This window comes from Carassius carassius, chromosome 20 (assembly GCF_963082965.1).
Source record: "Carassius carassius chromosome 20, fCarCar2.1, whole genome shotgun sequence".
NCBI lineage: Eukaryota > Metazoa > Chordata > Actinopteri > Cypriniformes > Cyprinidae > Carassius > Carassius carassius.
Genome location: NC_081774.1, coordinates 21,904,597 through 21,921,108, shown reverse-complemented (window position 1 = coordinate 21,921,108; position 16,512 = coordinate 21,904,597). Strand labels below are relative to the sequence as shown.

Sequence of the window (16,512 nt, the reverse complement as noted above, 5' to 3'; positions counted from 1 at the left end):
GGGTAAAGATCAATTCACCCTATCATGGCAAATAATTTTTTTGTCCAATATACAAAAAATAAATAATGTAAAACATAAAAAAGGTGTCAATTTAATAAATAAGAAAATAAATGAATAACAGAAAAGAAAGGCAATTTGTAAATAAACTTCTTTTTTGTAATATATACTGTACTGCTCCAGCTTCTGTAATCTCAAAGCTCTGCACTGCAGTGCTGTGAATATTGTTGCTTCGCTTATGATAAATCGTTTGTGATTTTCCTCATTTGTGAGTCGCTTTGGATAAAAGCTTCTTTTGAATGATGGAATATAAATGTTAAATGTACAATTAGCCACATTACTGTATTACATTAATGAGAATGACATTTTTCGCACTACAGTAATGAGTATTTGAACATAAATGCCAGTTTTAATGGTCCTAAAATAGGCCTCTTTTTGTGTAATAAAACATAAGCTAGACATTTCTTTGTGAGATTCACCCATTCAAAGGGATTCAAAAATCTTATTTTTATTCATTTTCAGTGCATTTTCTACTGATGTTTTAGAGGTGAATGAAACGACAGCACTCGACTGCTTCCTCTGGCGCTTTAACACAATTTGAGTACGATGTGTTAAAGGCAGTTAACATCACTAATGTGTTTCATATTTCTTACAGACAAGGACAAAAAAAAAAAAAAAAAAACACTAGAAAGCTGAATACTAACGAACGCAAAATCCATTGAGCGGATAAGGATGTGCGTGCGTCCTCAGGCAGAAGAGGAACGGTTAACGACATCATCTCAGTGCTGGGGTCTCAGTGCGGGCATTCTGCTAATGTAAACACTCTATCTGGCAGAAACAGCTCGGCCGCCACAGGCCCTCCTTCCTAACTCCACCCGCCAGCTGACACTCTCTCTTTCTCCCTTCCTCTTGGTTCTGTTTTTTCCTTATGCTTCTTTCTTTAAAAGTTCACTGTTCTCTAAAGCGCCTTTACCTCTTAACATCTCTCTTCTTCTTCTTCTTTTTTTTACCTGGCAAAGTGCTGTCTCTTGCTCCCATTTAAGCTTGCTTGTCCGCACTTGTTTAAACAGATTCTGTTTACACATTCGATCTATCATCCGATTTCACACTCCTCTGGGCTTCTGTACGTGCCATAAGTGATGCTTGTGCAAAGCTAATATTTAGTGCTGAACAAGAGATAAAGATGACTCAAGCTTCAGAATGAAAAGCCTACGATCAACTCCTTATGCTTAATGAATAAATAAAAAAATCAAGCAAGTTTTGCATGCTAAAAGCTGTTGTTGGATAAACATTATGGATACTTACTGGATAATTAGGTTTACATTTTAAATAATACTTAGTATTTTAAATACTAAGTATTATTTAAAATAAAAACATTGTTTTGTTTTTAAAATATATTAACTTTTTATGTATATATTTAATATATACAGAAACTTACATAATGTTATACAATCTTGAATATATTCATATTATTTATATTAGTTTTTAATTTAGATTATGAAATAGGATTTAGTCACACTATATTTTGTACATTTTGTGATTCATTGGAAAAGCACTATTTATACCTAGTAATATTCTGTAGTTTCAACCCAAAACCTATATAGCATATAACTATTTTAACTAATGCTGTCCAACGATTAATCGCAATGAATTGCAACCAAAATAAAAGTTTTTGTTTACATACTGTATACGAGTGTGTACTGTGTGTGTGTGTATATATATATATATATATATATATATATATATATATATATATATAAATACATGCATGTGTATATTTAGGAAAAATGTTGTTTATATATTGACTATGTAAATATAAAATACTAATATAAATATATAAATGTGTATACATGTAAATATTGTCAAAATATATACTGAATGTTTGTGTATTAATATGTACATAATAAATAAACAGTACACATACATATATTATGTAAACAAAATGTTCGTTTTGGATGCGATTAATAGTGATTAATCGTTTGACAGCACTAATTTTAACGTACTGTATATATTTAAATTTGAAAGGTTATTTAATTTGGTTGATTTATTAATTTAGTTTGTTAAAATTATTACTAGTATTATTATTAAAAAGCATTTGGTCACATTTTATTTGGTAAATTTTGCCCACATCTGAAACATAGTTATTTCATTTCAAATATTTATTTTATTTATTATTACACGCAGTACCAGTCTGTAACTTTAATCCCAGTCCTATACTGTTCCTTCACTGCTTTTCAATGGGGCTGTGTTTCTGTGCTGAGCTCCAGGCTTTATATGCTCTAAAGGCCCCTGTGCTGGAGCTCAGCTCATATCTGAGCTGTTCATTCATTTCCTATGACAGCTCCACAGCAGGAGAGCTACTGGAGAGCCAGATCCGAAGGGCACAAGAGCATTAGATGTGGGGCGTTGGCCATTACTCTGAGATATTATTCTCTGTCCAAGGACAAATGGCTAGATTTGTTCTTTTGAACCTTACACACTCATCTAATCATTCTCAAATCATCAACGTGCTTGTTTAATCTTTATTAGTTAAAGAGGATTCCAGGTAGAGTCTCTGCAGATCAGGGTAACCTCATGGAAGTCCGAGGGAACGGCTCAGGCCAGAAAGGTTGATGGAAGGGGAAGGGGAGTTAAGGAAGGGGAAACAGGGCCTTTGAAGTGCTGAGTGAGAAAGCTGTCCTCTTCTTCTCATAAAACATGGCAGACAGATTAATGCCTAAGCTTGAGGGATACTTAAGAGTCAGCTTCAAGGGAATCAGGACAAGCCTCCTTGCTACCAAAGCCCTGCCACGCAAATCCATTCTCCTGCTCTTTCCACAGAGCCGAGATGGAGGAGCTCAAAGTGCCCAACACTGCTGACGCTATCATGAGAGGAAATTATGAATATTTATCCAACTGGTCCTCTGGAGGTCTGGGCTATAAGTTTCAGCAATGATTATTTTCAGGGCTGTGAGGGCGACGAGTTTGAATCTTTGATTTGTTAGTGAAGCAGATGGAAAAATGGGGCTGAGGGAACCGACAAGGTGTTTAAGCTAATGCTTGATCGACAAACAAAGCTTATTGAGATTTGCTGCTTATTAGGACAAAGCTTTGGTAAGACTCACAGAATAACTGCTTGTGCGCTGAAATTCAAGCTGAACTCAAGCTGAAGTTTTCATAGAATCTTAAATACACCAAATCTACAAATGAACGTGTAGTTTCCACATTGTTTGATCAAATTACAAGCCGGCGTAGTACCTGCTTCTCATTGGCAATAACTGGGTATTGGTCCTTGAGTTCAGCCATGACAAAGCACTGATAGTGGTTGTTAGGAAGGGGACGGTTGTAGAAGCCATTGTATGTCTTTTCGTCACCAAGGGTGAAGGTGTCTGGGAGGGAGGCCAGCTTTGCGGCGATGTACGGCCTAACAGTGTCCGCGTGACGTCGTCTCCTGAGCAGAGCTCCCTCAGTAGATTCCAAGAGCTGTGGAAGAGGTCAGACAGAGATGAATTAGTGCAGGACAACAGACAAACAACAGGATTTCAGTTATATGTGGAAAACTAATGCTAAATTTGTCAAACAAATTCATTTGAATTTCCTGTGAATATATAAATATTTATTATATATTTATATAGTATTTATTGTATAGAAAATCTAAAAGGGTATAGGCCAGCAAAAACGACAAAAACTTTCAGTATTTTAACCAACGAGCATCAATCACTTTTGAGGGCACCTTTTAAAATGTAAAAGTAGCTATATATTGTCATGTACTGTATACAGTCCCATTTTTACTATGATAAATATTATACATGTGTATACAATACTGTGGAAAATATTTAATTTAATATTTAACTGGAAATACAGAGCACCAAATCAGCATTTTAGAATGATTTCTAAATGGTTATGTGAAACTGAAGACGGAAGTAATGGCTGCTGAAAATGCAGCTTTGCCATCATGGTAACAAATTCCTGTTTTCAAAAGCTTTACAGGCATAGCGATCACAGTTTTAAAATTCCCTGACATACCCAGGTTTCCAGTGACCCCGGTAAATCTAGAAATGTTTACTTTATTTTGATAGTCCACTTTAGACATTCTACGGACTAAGACAAGACTTGCAAGCAGACAGTTTACTAATATTCTAATGACTGCTAGTTGACGTAGTTGCACAGTTACTTACTGTTAGTAAAATGTCTAAAGTGGACTATCAAAATATAGTGTTAACCTGGAAATAATAATAAGAATAATAAAAAAAACAGCGTTATCTCACCTCATCCAGCTCCATCTCGTCAGGATTAACCCACTTACGAGGTGATGCAAGAGACCCGGGCATGACAACAATGTAGTACCACCTATACAGAAAACAACAATATTAGCATTTACACCTTCACTACTCTCAACTGCACTACAGCAACTTTAACAAGTGTCACTATTTACAGCAGAAAAGGCTGTAGATCTCAGCTGGTGGGAATTGAAAGTGGCCCATTCCAGGTGTGTGAGTTTGTAGAAAAACTGATGACTTGCTTTCTGGGAAATAGCTCCGGTTAATCACCTCAACACTAGTGGTTTTTAATAATCAGCTCTATCTTATCTGAAATGAAGCGCTCAGAACGAGCTGTCAGGTGGTCCAGACAAGCATAACTTTAGGAGAGTGGCATTCAGCTGCTCATAATAAGATGAGGCTTTAATTTGGCCCGAGTCTGATGCGAGAGGCATTTTCAAAATCAGCTCCAAGAAAAACTCCATCTGTGCTTCAGAGCTCCGCCATTTACTGGAGAACGAAGCACTGTGTCTGACACGAAATCCCACATCAATCAGCTCTACTCCAAATGCCAATCTTCTCCAAGACTTTCTTATCCTCAACACTCTGGTACAATCTTTTTACCAATCAAATAAATGCACTATGGAGCACAGCCCTGTTCTTCTCCTGGGATTGGCAACAAGTATTTTTTTTGGACCACAGTGCACCAGCTCTGATTTTGTCAAAAGCCAAGACGTCAGAGAAGAAATCTCCCAGCTTGCGGTTCGCTCGCAAATTAGTTTCATTTCTTTTTAGGGAACATAATTGGCTGTGGAAAAGCGTGACTCACAAACAACATGTTCCTCTCTAAGGACAAAAACAATCTCCACTTTTCTTCCATTACCTCCTCATTCATGAAAAATTAAGTGTTGAAAATTACATATAAACATAAGTGGCCTTTCTCATGCATAAATTATGATGACACATTTAAGTGGTACGATAACTGAAGGGCCTCCACCCATCACCAGGAGCTCCTGTAAAGAGCACTCAGCCGTAATGATGGGCTCTCTGTGGCAAGAACATCAGAAATAAAGCAGGATGTGTTCCTATCCTCCATCACGACAGGCTGCACTCTAAGTGGTCTCAAACCAAGCCTCAAACCCTCAGCTAAGATAGAAAACAGCCTGTCTGCCGGCACATTCTCCACTATTGATTTCTAAGCATTCCATCACGTTTCATCCTTCGGCACAGCTCGGAGGAGAATGAAGTGGAAACACGTCGATGTCACTTGAGCCTGACAAGGACCTTCTGGTAGTTCGAAAAATCAGCCGCTTTTTCAGGAGAAGGTCAGATGTAAAGCTGAATACAGTAGGATGACGTTACTTTGGGTTTAAAGAGCAGCTGGAATCTGCAGCGTTGGCAGGATGGCTGTTTGCTGAGGTGGGGAGATTCAGTCTTCTGAGTGTTCAGTTGGGGGGGGGGGGGATAATTGCATGGTAATGGTGTGTGAGCGACACTGCAGAACGGAAAGCATGCCGTCATTGACCCGAATGGGGCTGCAGGCATTACTCCGGGCAGCATCACTGTATCTGTATGGATTTATGAGGTTTAAATAGAGGCAAAGTAGGATGAATAAAAGAATAATAAAAAAATATACATTTTTCATTTAATATAAATTTAATATCTTTTGCACCCAACTAAAAATATATCCCATTTTCTTTGCATGCTTATATAAACTTAAAAAAAAAAAAATAGGGATGTAACAATATTATCAATATTGTGATATCGCAATAGGACTCGATATTATCATGGTCACATGACGATACAATCATGACCTATTAGGGTTGTCATAGTCCTAGAGTACTAACCTGACAGGAGCTGTGGTGGGCACTTTGGGCAGGTTAATGGTGAGTTTACCATTGCTGGTCTGGTCTGTTGTGAACAAGACAGGTTTAGTTTTGAACAGGTCGGGTGCGGTACGAATGGAGACCTGCTGTTGCAGGCCACCAGCGCTGTTTCCCCGGCTCATCAGCACGAAGGAGTAATTAGTGTCTGGCTGCAGTCGTGTGATCAGCTTCCTCTTGAGGTTGCCCTTGACTTCCACACTCTGCTGGTTATAGAGGATCTGCAGGAGGGAGAGGTTCAGTTTCACTCAGTTGCACGGCTCACTAAATCTAATTTTCGTTCAGTTTCATTTAAACAAAGAACTGATTGCATAAACAGACTTTATCTCCACGCAGCTGCTTTTAGCGATGGAAACCGTGTGCTGTTTTCTGGGCTTGGCCCATCAGGATATTACTGTTATGGTCTTACACAGTGGCTGGCATGCAGAGACGCCACACAGACTGTCTGTCAAGTTCACTGTAGGCCAGAGACCATTCTGACAGACTTTCCACAGCCTTTCTGCATTCTGACAAATGGTGTGACTGGCAATTTTGCTAAAGCACATGTGAATTTAAAACCTAGTAGGTAGGATTACATTTACATCTGTTGCTGTGTAATCACTCTGTATGGGAATTAGACAATTATACAGTTAGCTCTCGAGTACAAGCCTATAACAAAGGTACACAAGAAGATTGTGAATAATATATTTTAATACAAGGAACTTTTGTCTATGTACATGATTAGGGTCTTACCTTAAAAGGCACTTGGGATTTGTAATTTTCTGGTACCTCCCAGGTGAGAAGGACCGAGGTTTTCATCACAGCTTTGACACCAAAACTTGTGGCAAATGCTATTCGACAGAGAACAGAGATTTCATAAACGTATATATAGAGCTCAGGGTTTGAATAATGTATGAGGTAACATTTAAGACAAAACAGAGCTTCTGAAATGGTTTATGTAGGGACTGCTAACTGATCTCTTGTTGTGTGAAATTACTGACACTGCAATAAAGTACTAATATCTTATACTTGCATCATTTTTTTAATAAAGAAAGATATACAGCCTCTGTCTGAGGCTGTTGTGTACAATGGAAAATCAGCTTATTTGTTGAGAAGAATATGAAGAAATAGTGACTAACTATACATCCCCCTCCAACAGGAAGTTTAAAACATGCTATTCAGCTTAGTTTTTAGTATTATTTCTGTATAGTATTTGATATATTTTTTAATTATCACTTATTTTTATATTTTCAGTTTTCTATTACATTTTAGTTTAAGTGATTTTATTATATTCTTTAATGTTCTCATTATGTCTTTTTTTATGTTTCAATATAAGATTATTAATTTTTTTAATTTTAGCAAAATAGCTTTGCCAAGACAACATTTCTACATTTTTCCACATTTTTAAATCTATTTATTCATCTAATATTTGTATTTTTATTTCACTTATCGAAAATCGTTTTTAACAACTTACATTGTAGTTAATAATTCGAAACACAATCATTCAGTTCTTTCCGTTCTGTTTTTCTCAGAACTTGAATGATCACAAAGTGGAAAAACCAAGGCAGATTTTTCCATTTGCCTTAAAAAACAGACCACCCAATGTGAAGATAATTAGATTTTTTCACAGTGCACATTTATCACGGTGTTAGCATGACAAAATGTTATGTCAAGCGTGTGTTATTGCAGAAAAAATAATAACATTTAGTTGGTTATCTAGTGATTTTTCTGAGACCAACAGTGGACACGTAGATAGAAATGAACATTCCGGTGCTATTTTCTGGCCACAATCTCTGGGAACATGAATAGGTATGTAGTATGTGAGCATTTATGCACTGTATATCATTAAATAAAGTGTATGAAGTGCATTATAATTATGTTATGGTGCACTGTAATTATCTGTAGCTTGACACAGTCAGTAAATTACACCTCACACTACACTGAGGGATGAAAGGATTTCTGTATCTGTTTAAGCGATTTAACATAAGCCATGCAGTCTAAACACAAACCAGGTGATGTAGACATGGTCCTGCTCTGGATACTAGGACTTATGGGACCCCCTCCCTTGCTGGTGAAGGCTTGCACACGGATATCATAGGTGGTGTCTGGTCGAAGCCCTTGGATGGTCATCTGAGTGTCAGAGGTGCGATTGGTGCCGTTCTGTATGTTGTTGATGTCACGGTACATCACTAGGTATTGTGTGATCCGCCCGTTGCGCTCAGACAGGGCCGGGGGGTCCCATGCAAGACGGGTGGTGGAGGTGGTCAGGCCCACAACGCGTAGGTTTAGGGGAAACCCACTTGGCACGTCCTCTGGGGTGCTGATCTCTTTTACATACTCCTCTCCAGCTCCCGCCCGGTTCCTGGCGCTCAGGTGGAAGGTGTAGGTGGCACCCTTGTACAGTTCTGTGGCGGTGTGGTGGTCGTCGGTGCGTGTGAACTCACGCACTTCGTAGTTCTCTTCCTCCACACACTTGTACCGCAGTCGGTAGCCAATCAGCTCACCCACCATGTCCTTAGGAGGCTGCCACTGGATGAGGGCTGTGTTGCCAATGGTGGTGCTGATGATCATAGTGGGTTTCCCAGGCACTGCGAGAGTGAGATTTTAAAGAGCATTGTTAAAAAGAGGGTTATTTGCACATGATCACTTATACCACATACCACCATTAGGTATCAAATAACCTGTTATTTTCTTTGTATGTTTGATCTGGCGTATTATTTTTCTTATCTTATTATTTGGACAAATCTTCAAATATTTTTTTTTTTTTTATGGTTTTCACAATAATATTATCGCTTTTGAAATAAGTAAGAAGTAAATATTAAGCACAACTATTTTCAACATTGATAATATGTTGCTTGAGAAGCAAATCAGCATATTAGAATGATTTCTAAAGGATCATTTGAACAGCTGTTGAAAATGCTCAGGATTAAATTACATTATAAAATATATAACAAACTCTAAATCTTATCAACCTTAAACTTTACGAGTAAAATGACTTGTAAATGCTCTTTCATATTAACCTTAAATCTTTAATATTAATACTTATGTTTAATAATAATAAAAAGTGAAGACCTTTTCATCTTTTTTTCCCTTTTTTGAGCGATGAAAAGTCTTGGAAAAGCTGCTTTTGATTAAATGTCACCAGACATTCGACAATGAACGGTCACTGAAAACCTTGACAGACACATTCATATTTAGTACTTAAGAAGAAACAGACATAATGTGATGTATTTGTAACTAAATCGGGCCTTTCAGCACAATAAAGTTGAGAAAAGATGTACCAGAGGTGAAGCAAGTTATTAGATTTAAAACGGTTTTACAGTGCATAATGCATGCATTGAAATGAAACCGGATGAATTTTGAATGTGAAGTAAGTCATGTGAAGAGAGTGAGTTTCTACCTGCTCCGGTGGTGGTGACAACTTTGGCTTTGCTGCGTGCCCCATCTCCCTTGGTAGTGTATGCTGCCACAGTAACAGAGTAAGAGGTCTCGGAGAGAAGTCCAGTGATCACAGCCTCCTGTTAAACAGAAACAGCATGATCTCTAAGATGCCAAAGCAGCTTTATCTAGAAATGCCCTCATGCCATCCCCACTGGCAGACACTGATCCTAACCCCTCCAAATAAGCCACACACACCCCAACGCTTAACCATTTCCAACCTCCCTTTTAAAACCATCTGACATATTTTTTCATTTCATACTGCACATTCAAACAAGAACTCTGAAAGACTTAGAAAAGCTCTAAAGAATCTCTTCCAAGCCACGAAGAGAAGAACCAAAGCTGCCGTACCATGGGTGTCAATGTTCTTGCTTTACACCAGTGACGGCAAATTATTTTTTTAAAAGCCAGCTGAAAAACTGTCTGTAATTAATTTATATATATATATATATATATATATATATAATTTTTTTAAGTTCTCCTAAACCCTAAAATTGGGGGTCAAATTAGTTAGCAAACAATTGTAAATAATAACAGTTCTATAGCAGACCAATGACACATCTGGTTGACATCAAGAGATGTGTGAGCATTTGAACAAACTCACAAACCAAAGGGAGAGGGTGGGGGGTGGAGGAAGAGCCAAACATAGCACACACAAAGGCACATGTAGAAAACACAAGTGAACACACACACACACACACACACACACACACACACACACACACACACTCGCGTCCACATGACAATGAGAATAAACGTGGCTTTTAGCAATCAAACACATCAAAAATTCACTTTTAATCTTTTTTTCAAATTAAAAAAATACATAAAAATAATAATCCTGCTAAAACTGGGCTTCATTAATCAACCCCTTATATGTATATTATATTGTATATATGACTATTGTCTTATATTCATAAAGAAATAATATCGGGAAAGCTTAGTTACTTAGGTAATCTCTTTGTAGTGTACTTGCAGGGTTACCTGCACATGATGTGCTGAAAATTCTCACACATACACGCAAAGAAGCCAAACTAGCACAATAATTAAAGCATACCGGTTCAACCACACTTTAACACACATATGGAAATAAACCAAGGTCATAATATAGCATATGTTTACCCGCCACACACATATAAAAACACCAGACTCTTATATTACACATGCCCACACATCCTCTGGTAAATTAAGTTCCCGAAAATGACATTTTAAAAGCTTCCCATTAGCCTTTTTAGCTTGATTAAACCGTGTTTCTTTATTATTAAGTTTTAATTATATTAATACTTATAATAATATATGTCCACAGTTTCACAATTTTCTTTTTTAAATGAAGATTGCTTGGTTTGGTTTGCACTCCTGCTGAAGCCCTAAAGAGGAGGAACATGGGATAAAATGTAGATGATTGGATCAAATTTAAACGACCTTTTAAATTTGAGCGTTTATTCATTACTTTAATCACACAAAATTACTTTTTATAGGCGAAGCAATGGCATTTTCCTCTCTCATTTTCTCCATCTTTAATAGTGCTCTTTTATCAGTTTTTCAAGTAAAGGGAACAGCTTGCACTCTCAGAGAACAGAAGATTAACCAAGTAGGAGGGGGTTAAAACAATTCTGTGAGTAGCGCACTAGGGCACATTCACTTTCAGCAGCAATTTATTCAACATTAAGCAATGTGCACTCAGAACCCAACCTAACAACAACAAAAAAAATATATATATATGTAGTGACCTTTACATTATCAGTTGTATTAATCGGTGTATGAGTACAACACCCAATACAAGTAACTGTATTGTATCTATACTTGGCAATATTAATAGTTTTTATTTATTTATTTATTTATATAACATTCGGTTTAATTTTCTGCCATTTCTTCTCTCTCATAAATCAGACTTTTTTTTTCTTGCAGTTTTGAGTTTCCTCTCATTAGAATTCATCAGATATTAACTCAAGATATAAACTCAACACAAGTTTATTACTCACAATTCTGAGAAAAAATTCAGAATTGTCAGATATGCCTTTTTCTTCACCCAAACAACAGTTAATGACTTACTATTCACGTTCAAGCTAAATTTGATTCTCTAAAGCTTCTTTTGCTAATGGAACAAGGTGAGACTATTGGCATGGCATCTGTGGGGTTAATAGGGGTGTGTTTCCTCTATACACTGAGCATAGTCACACTTCATTAGTGAGCTAGCAGCTGATGCCAACCTTCAAAATGGCTGATTGCTAGAATAAATAACACAGAGGTGCACAGATGTCACTCGCTGACACCAGCGTGTCTCTCTGCTGTCAAGCCATAAACAATGTCATCAGTGAAAAAAGAGCAGCACAGTCCCATTACTTGTTGCCGGTACCTCTGAATAGAGCCTGAGGTGAAAGAAATTAATTTTCAAAGGTGAGTTTCTCACCTTTGACAAGCCTTGTATAGTTTCTGTTTTTTTTTTTTTTTTAACAGTAAAGATGTTGGGTGTTTTTCTTAGAAATGGGAGTGATAGTAGGAGAGTTATTTATCCAGATGTCAATGTGGTGGAATCACGTACTATTCCTGTTATCTCACTTTTAATATGATAAAGTGTCTGCCTTCACTTTACATATATGAAGCCTAGATTAAGCTAGACTTTATTACAGTTAAATGTACTTTAATATAGTGATGTAACTACTGTCCCGTTGTTTTAGTTGTGTCTCACATGGTCATATTTTTGTATGTGAGAGACATTCAGCCCAAAATTCTGACAAAACTGTGCTACTGTAAATGATAGCAAAGTGCAGACTAATTATCCAATAAACAGAGCGTTGTGAATGTAGAAGCGGGTATGAACCACTGCATTACACAGATCCTGAAAGTGCTAGGCACAAAAAAAAGTCACAAAAAAAAAACTTATTTGTATAATTTCCCCAACCATTATATTCTGAAAGCTATGACTGATTGGATCAGCCATTAATCGGAGAGGATCAGTGTCATCCTAATTTCCACCAAAATACCATAATTAAATTATTTACTAATTAAACCGTAATAAACAAATCTGGCACATCCTTCAAAATGTGTAAAAAAAAGATACCAGCCTACTTTGATGGTTGTACCTAAAACGCATCTGTAAAAAAGTGAATAAGTGTTAGTCACTGTGATCCCAAGATGTGGAAGTGATAACTTGATATCTTACAAGAAGATGATTCAATTAGAACTTTCCGAAAAGTATCTCAAGGGCTCAGCATTAGGCAATTTAATTATCTCCTGTACTCTCTTAAGTTTTATTTCCATTAACGTATAATGATTGTTATTATTATTTAGCATTTTACACCTTATTCTTGTTATTTTTTTGTACTCTCTTTTTTTATCAGCCAATTATTGTAATTCCTACATATTATCCTAATTTGGGTTAGGTAAGATTTTCGAAAGAAGTCCTATATGCTCAGCAAGGCATTTATATAATCAAAAATACAGTATTATTATTAACAGTATTTGATTATAAGTATTATTCCAATTTAAATTAACGATTTATAATAATTATTCCATTAATACATTTCCTGTGATGGAAAAGCTCAATTTTCCTGTGAATCTTCAATGTAACATGATCCTTCACCACAATATTTTTTTTTGTAAGGGCAGTTTAACCCCTAACTACCAACATGGGAGAGTTTGGAGTAAATTTGGAGGGCAACCTCAATTTGTCAAGCAAAAAAATGTATGCCTGACTAACTAGAGACCCCCGTGACAGCTCAGGGTCACCGGGTCAGGTGTGAATCCTCGTTTTAATGTATGAATCCGAGATTCCAGAAATCCAGTTAACTGACAGGCTGCCAGACAGCCTTGAATCATGGGAGAGCGAAAAGCGAGCGATTTGGCGGGAGCAAGCGATTGGCTCACACTGAATGTTTTCCAGGCAGGTGGCAGGACGCAGTGGCAGAAGAGCAGGTGCGGTCGCTAACAGCAGGGCTCCAGAGAGACGGCAGCCAGTCTGCTGGCACAGAGATGGGAGGACTGAGAAATGGGGTCAGGCTTCACTGGGAGGAAAACGACACTGGTAACTGAAGTGCGCCCATTTCTTTGGCTCTTTTTTAATGCTCCAAATCTAGGAGGTAAGAGGATTTACTAACGTAACGCAAGCCAGGCCCCGAACTGTAGTGGGCTGTCAAGCAACTATAAGAATCTTTTGAGGAAACTCTGGAACAACGAGACACACACACACACACACACACACACACACAAAAGGCAAGCTCACGGACAACACACACCTACACACACAAAGAGCTGTAGTGTTGAAAGCCGACTGTTGTCTGCATCTTTCTCTTTCCAGCCAGGCTTCACTGGTTTTCAACACTCACAGAACATAACCCTGAACCCATCCCTCTGCTGAAAGCAGGTAACATCATTCGATGTTTTTCTTCCCCAACCCCTTCAGTCATCACACAGGAGCCAAGCAGATTGTAACTTCTCCAGTAATATCCCCTTCCATGCTTCCATGTACTCAAAAAACAAACAAACAAACAAACAAAAAAACCTAAAGAATAATTAAACTGAAAAACATTGGGACTTTTTTTTTTTCGATCAAAAAGTTAAATGATCTAATATTTCTCTAGTCAAGTATTGATATCATCTCTCTAGTATTCTCATCTTTGCATGTACAATGTTTCTCATCTTAGCATGAGTGAGGTTTTATCATTCAGATAATGTTAAAATTGCCAGCTTTTTGTGGAATATTCAACAGTAGTGCTCTAGTAGTGATGGTCTGTTCCATATTTGTTGTAAGTGCGCATGTGATTGTGTGTGTGTGTGTGTGTGTGAGAGAGAGTGAATAACGGGTACTTGCTATGCGAGAAGTCATTAGTGCAGTCATTACACTGTCAGTGAAATGTGCTCTCAGGGGCCAGACCTTTAGAGCATGCAGCATCATTACCATTAGTAAACACAGTGCATTAGTGGGTGACCTTCAGTATAATGCTGAAAATGCTGCAATTTATTTTGATCTTTTCCCTGTGTGTGAGAGAGAGTAAACGAGTACATAGTTGGGAATATGTTTGCAACAATTTTCAATAGATGCTTAAAAAAAAAAAAAAAAAAAATCAGCTTTCTTGCTGATTGTGTATTTTTACCCCATTTCCCCCTTTTCAACAAGCTGCTTGGTCCAAATTGATAATAAGCACACAGGGGCTCAATCAAACTGTTAATCCCTCCTTATAGGAAAAAACAAGGGAGAACTGTTAGTTTCAAATGAAATAAAGCCAAGCAAGAGAAGAAAAAGCGATAGATGAACACAAACTCAGAGCATTCCCGCAGGCCCAATGCCGCAAACCACCCGCTCACACTTGAGTTACTCACATATTCCGTGGACTCTTCCATTTTCCACTGATGGAAAACACATGACAGATGAGAGGTAGAAAATGAATCAGAGATGGCACTACTGGGGAGAAAAAAAAGCATCGCTACCTTTTTTTTCTCTCATCTAGAGATGAACACATAGCGTTAACAGTGACATGCTACAGAGACAGAGGAGAAGGGTGGAGGAGGAGAGATGACAATATTTCACATTCGACACAGTGCTGCATAATGTCAGGTAAAAGGAGCAGCGGTATACTGCTAACAAAGGCAAGGTGCTTCATTCCGTTGCTCTGTGGGAGAAAGAAATGACAACTATTGCAGCACTTACACCTGGTGCAGGAACGTTTTAGTCTCAGCATGGTTGCAAACACTGGAATTCACAGATACTTACCTGGGCTGAATTCATAATAAACCTGATAAGTGAACTCCAAAAGGCATAGAGAAATATTGTACATTCCAAAACATTTACCACATATGCACTGCCTGGTTACATGAGTATAATTTAAGACATTTTGTCACAATTTTACACGTGGATGCACACAATTTTGGTACCAAATAAGTTATTTTAATTTGTAATTGTTTGTTTTTTTCATTTATTTAGACAAATTAGGATTGAGATTTAGTATTTGCAAGTTATTGGCTATAAGAAAATATCTAAATATTAAACAGATTTTATAATATTGTACATGACTAATTTTACTATATTCTGCCCCTACTGGCAGATACCGATATATCAAAACTTTTTTCTTTAACTGTAAGTGAACCTCATTGGGAATGAAATCCTTTTTCTAGTTGCGAATCTCCTGGTGGTGTAGAGCATGAAATCCCATTACCCCCATCGCACTGCCAGCTTGGTGACATCAAACTTTACCGACATTGAGCACCCAGAACCCCTGCTTTTTCTTACCCACCCTCAGCAAAAGGCGCTCTCACATGTATGAAATCTTCCCTAGACTGAAAAGCCAGCATGGAGCCAACTCAACCAGAGTTGATGTTCCTTTTTTGAAAAAAAGAAAAAAAAGGAAATTGCTCTTTTCTAACCGAGAATCTGCAAAGTGCAGTGAAGCACGTCACAATATCAGTGTGTGGACCCCCACACTGTAATTTGCTATATTAGATCATTCTGCAAGCTTTCATCCATATCCTATAATTGCTTCTCATGATGGAGCTGATGCAGATCTGTGTGTATATTGCATAACAGGACCATTAGCAAACTAGATGGAGGCCAATATTTCAGTCTGTTTCCCTAACGCACTGCTTCCCACACACAAACCTCATGCTACCGATCCTATAGGATTGACACCCAGCCTTTGAGGCGCCATGTTAGCCTGCTGGCCACTCAGAGGTGGAAGCCTCATGGATGGTTTTAAAAGCCCCTGACAGCACAAGAGAAACCAGCAACTTTGCCCAGAGCATGCCTTCCTAAAAGTCTGGTAACAATGACTTGATCCAGGGCATGGCTGCCTGGAGGCCAATAAGCGCCCATCATTACCTTTCACGTTGAGGAGCTGAAGTCATGCTGATAAGTTGAGTGGAAGGCATAGAGGCTGAAACATTGATCAGATATAATGGGCCAGAGAGCGCTTCTAACCCTTCAGATCTGCACTTAAGAGCTGTACTTCAATCATTTAGTCATCGCTGTTTCACTGCATTCACTCCTC

The 16,512-nt window shown here is 37.8% G+C and overlaps 1 protein-coding gene across 9 annotated transcripts in view; it reads right to left on the bottom strand.

Annotated features, from left to right (window-relative positions):
- ptprfb (protein tyrosine phosphatase receptor type Fb) overlaps positions 1 to 16,512 on the bottom strand; it is a 188,008-nt gene that overhangs the window by 29,893 nt on the left and 141,603 nt on the right. For 5 of the 9 annotated variants that reach the window (XM_059502170.1, XM_059502169.1, XM_059502175.1 and 2 more), the window contains 7 exons: positions 14,852 to 14,878; positions 9,498 to 9,615; positions 8,107 to 8,685; positions 6,851 to 6,948; positions 6,083 to 6,339; positions 4,245 to 4,326; positions 3,235 to 3,459 (listed from right to left, as the gene is read on the bottom strand). In XM_059502170.1, coding sequence (XP_059358153.1) covers positions 3,235 to 3,459; positions 4,245 to 4,326; positions 6,083 to 6,339; positions 6,851 to 6,948; positions 8,107 to 8,685; positions 9,498 to 9,615; positions 14,852 to 14,878 — 1,386 coding nt within the window. The remainder of the gene's footprint in view (positions 1 to 3,234; positions 3,460 to 4,244; positions 4,327 to 6,082; positions 6,340 to 6,850; positions 6,949 to 8,106; positions 8,686 to 9,497; positions 9,616 to 14,851; positions 14,879 to 16,512) is intronic. The other 4 variants (XM_059502172.1, XM_059502177.1, XM_059502173.1 and 1 more) reach the window with 1 other exon arrangement.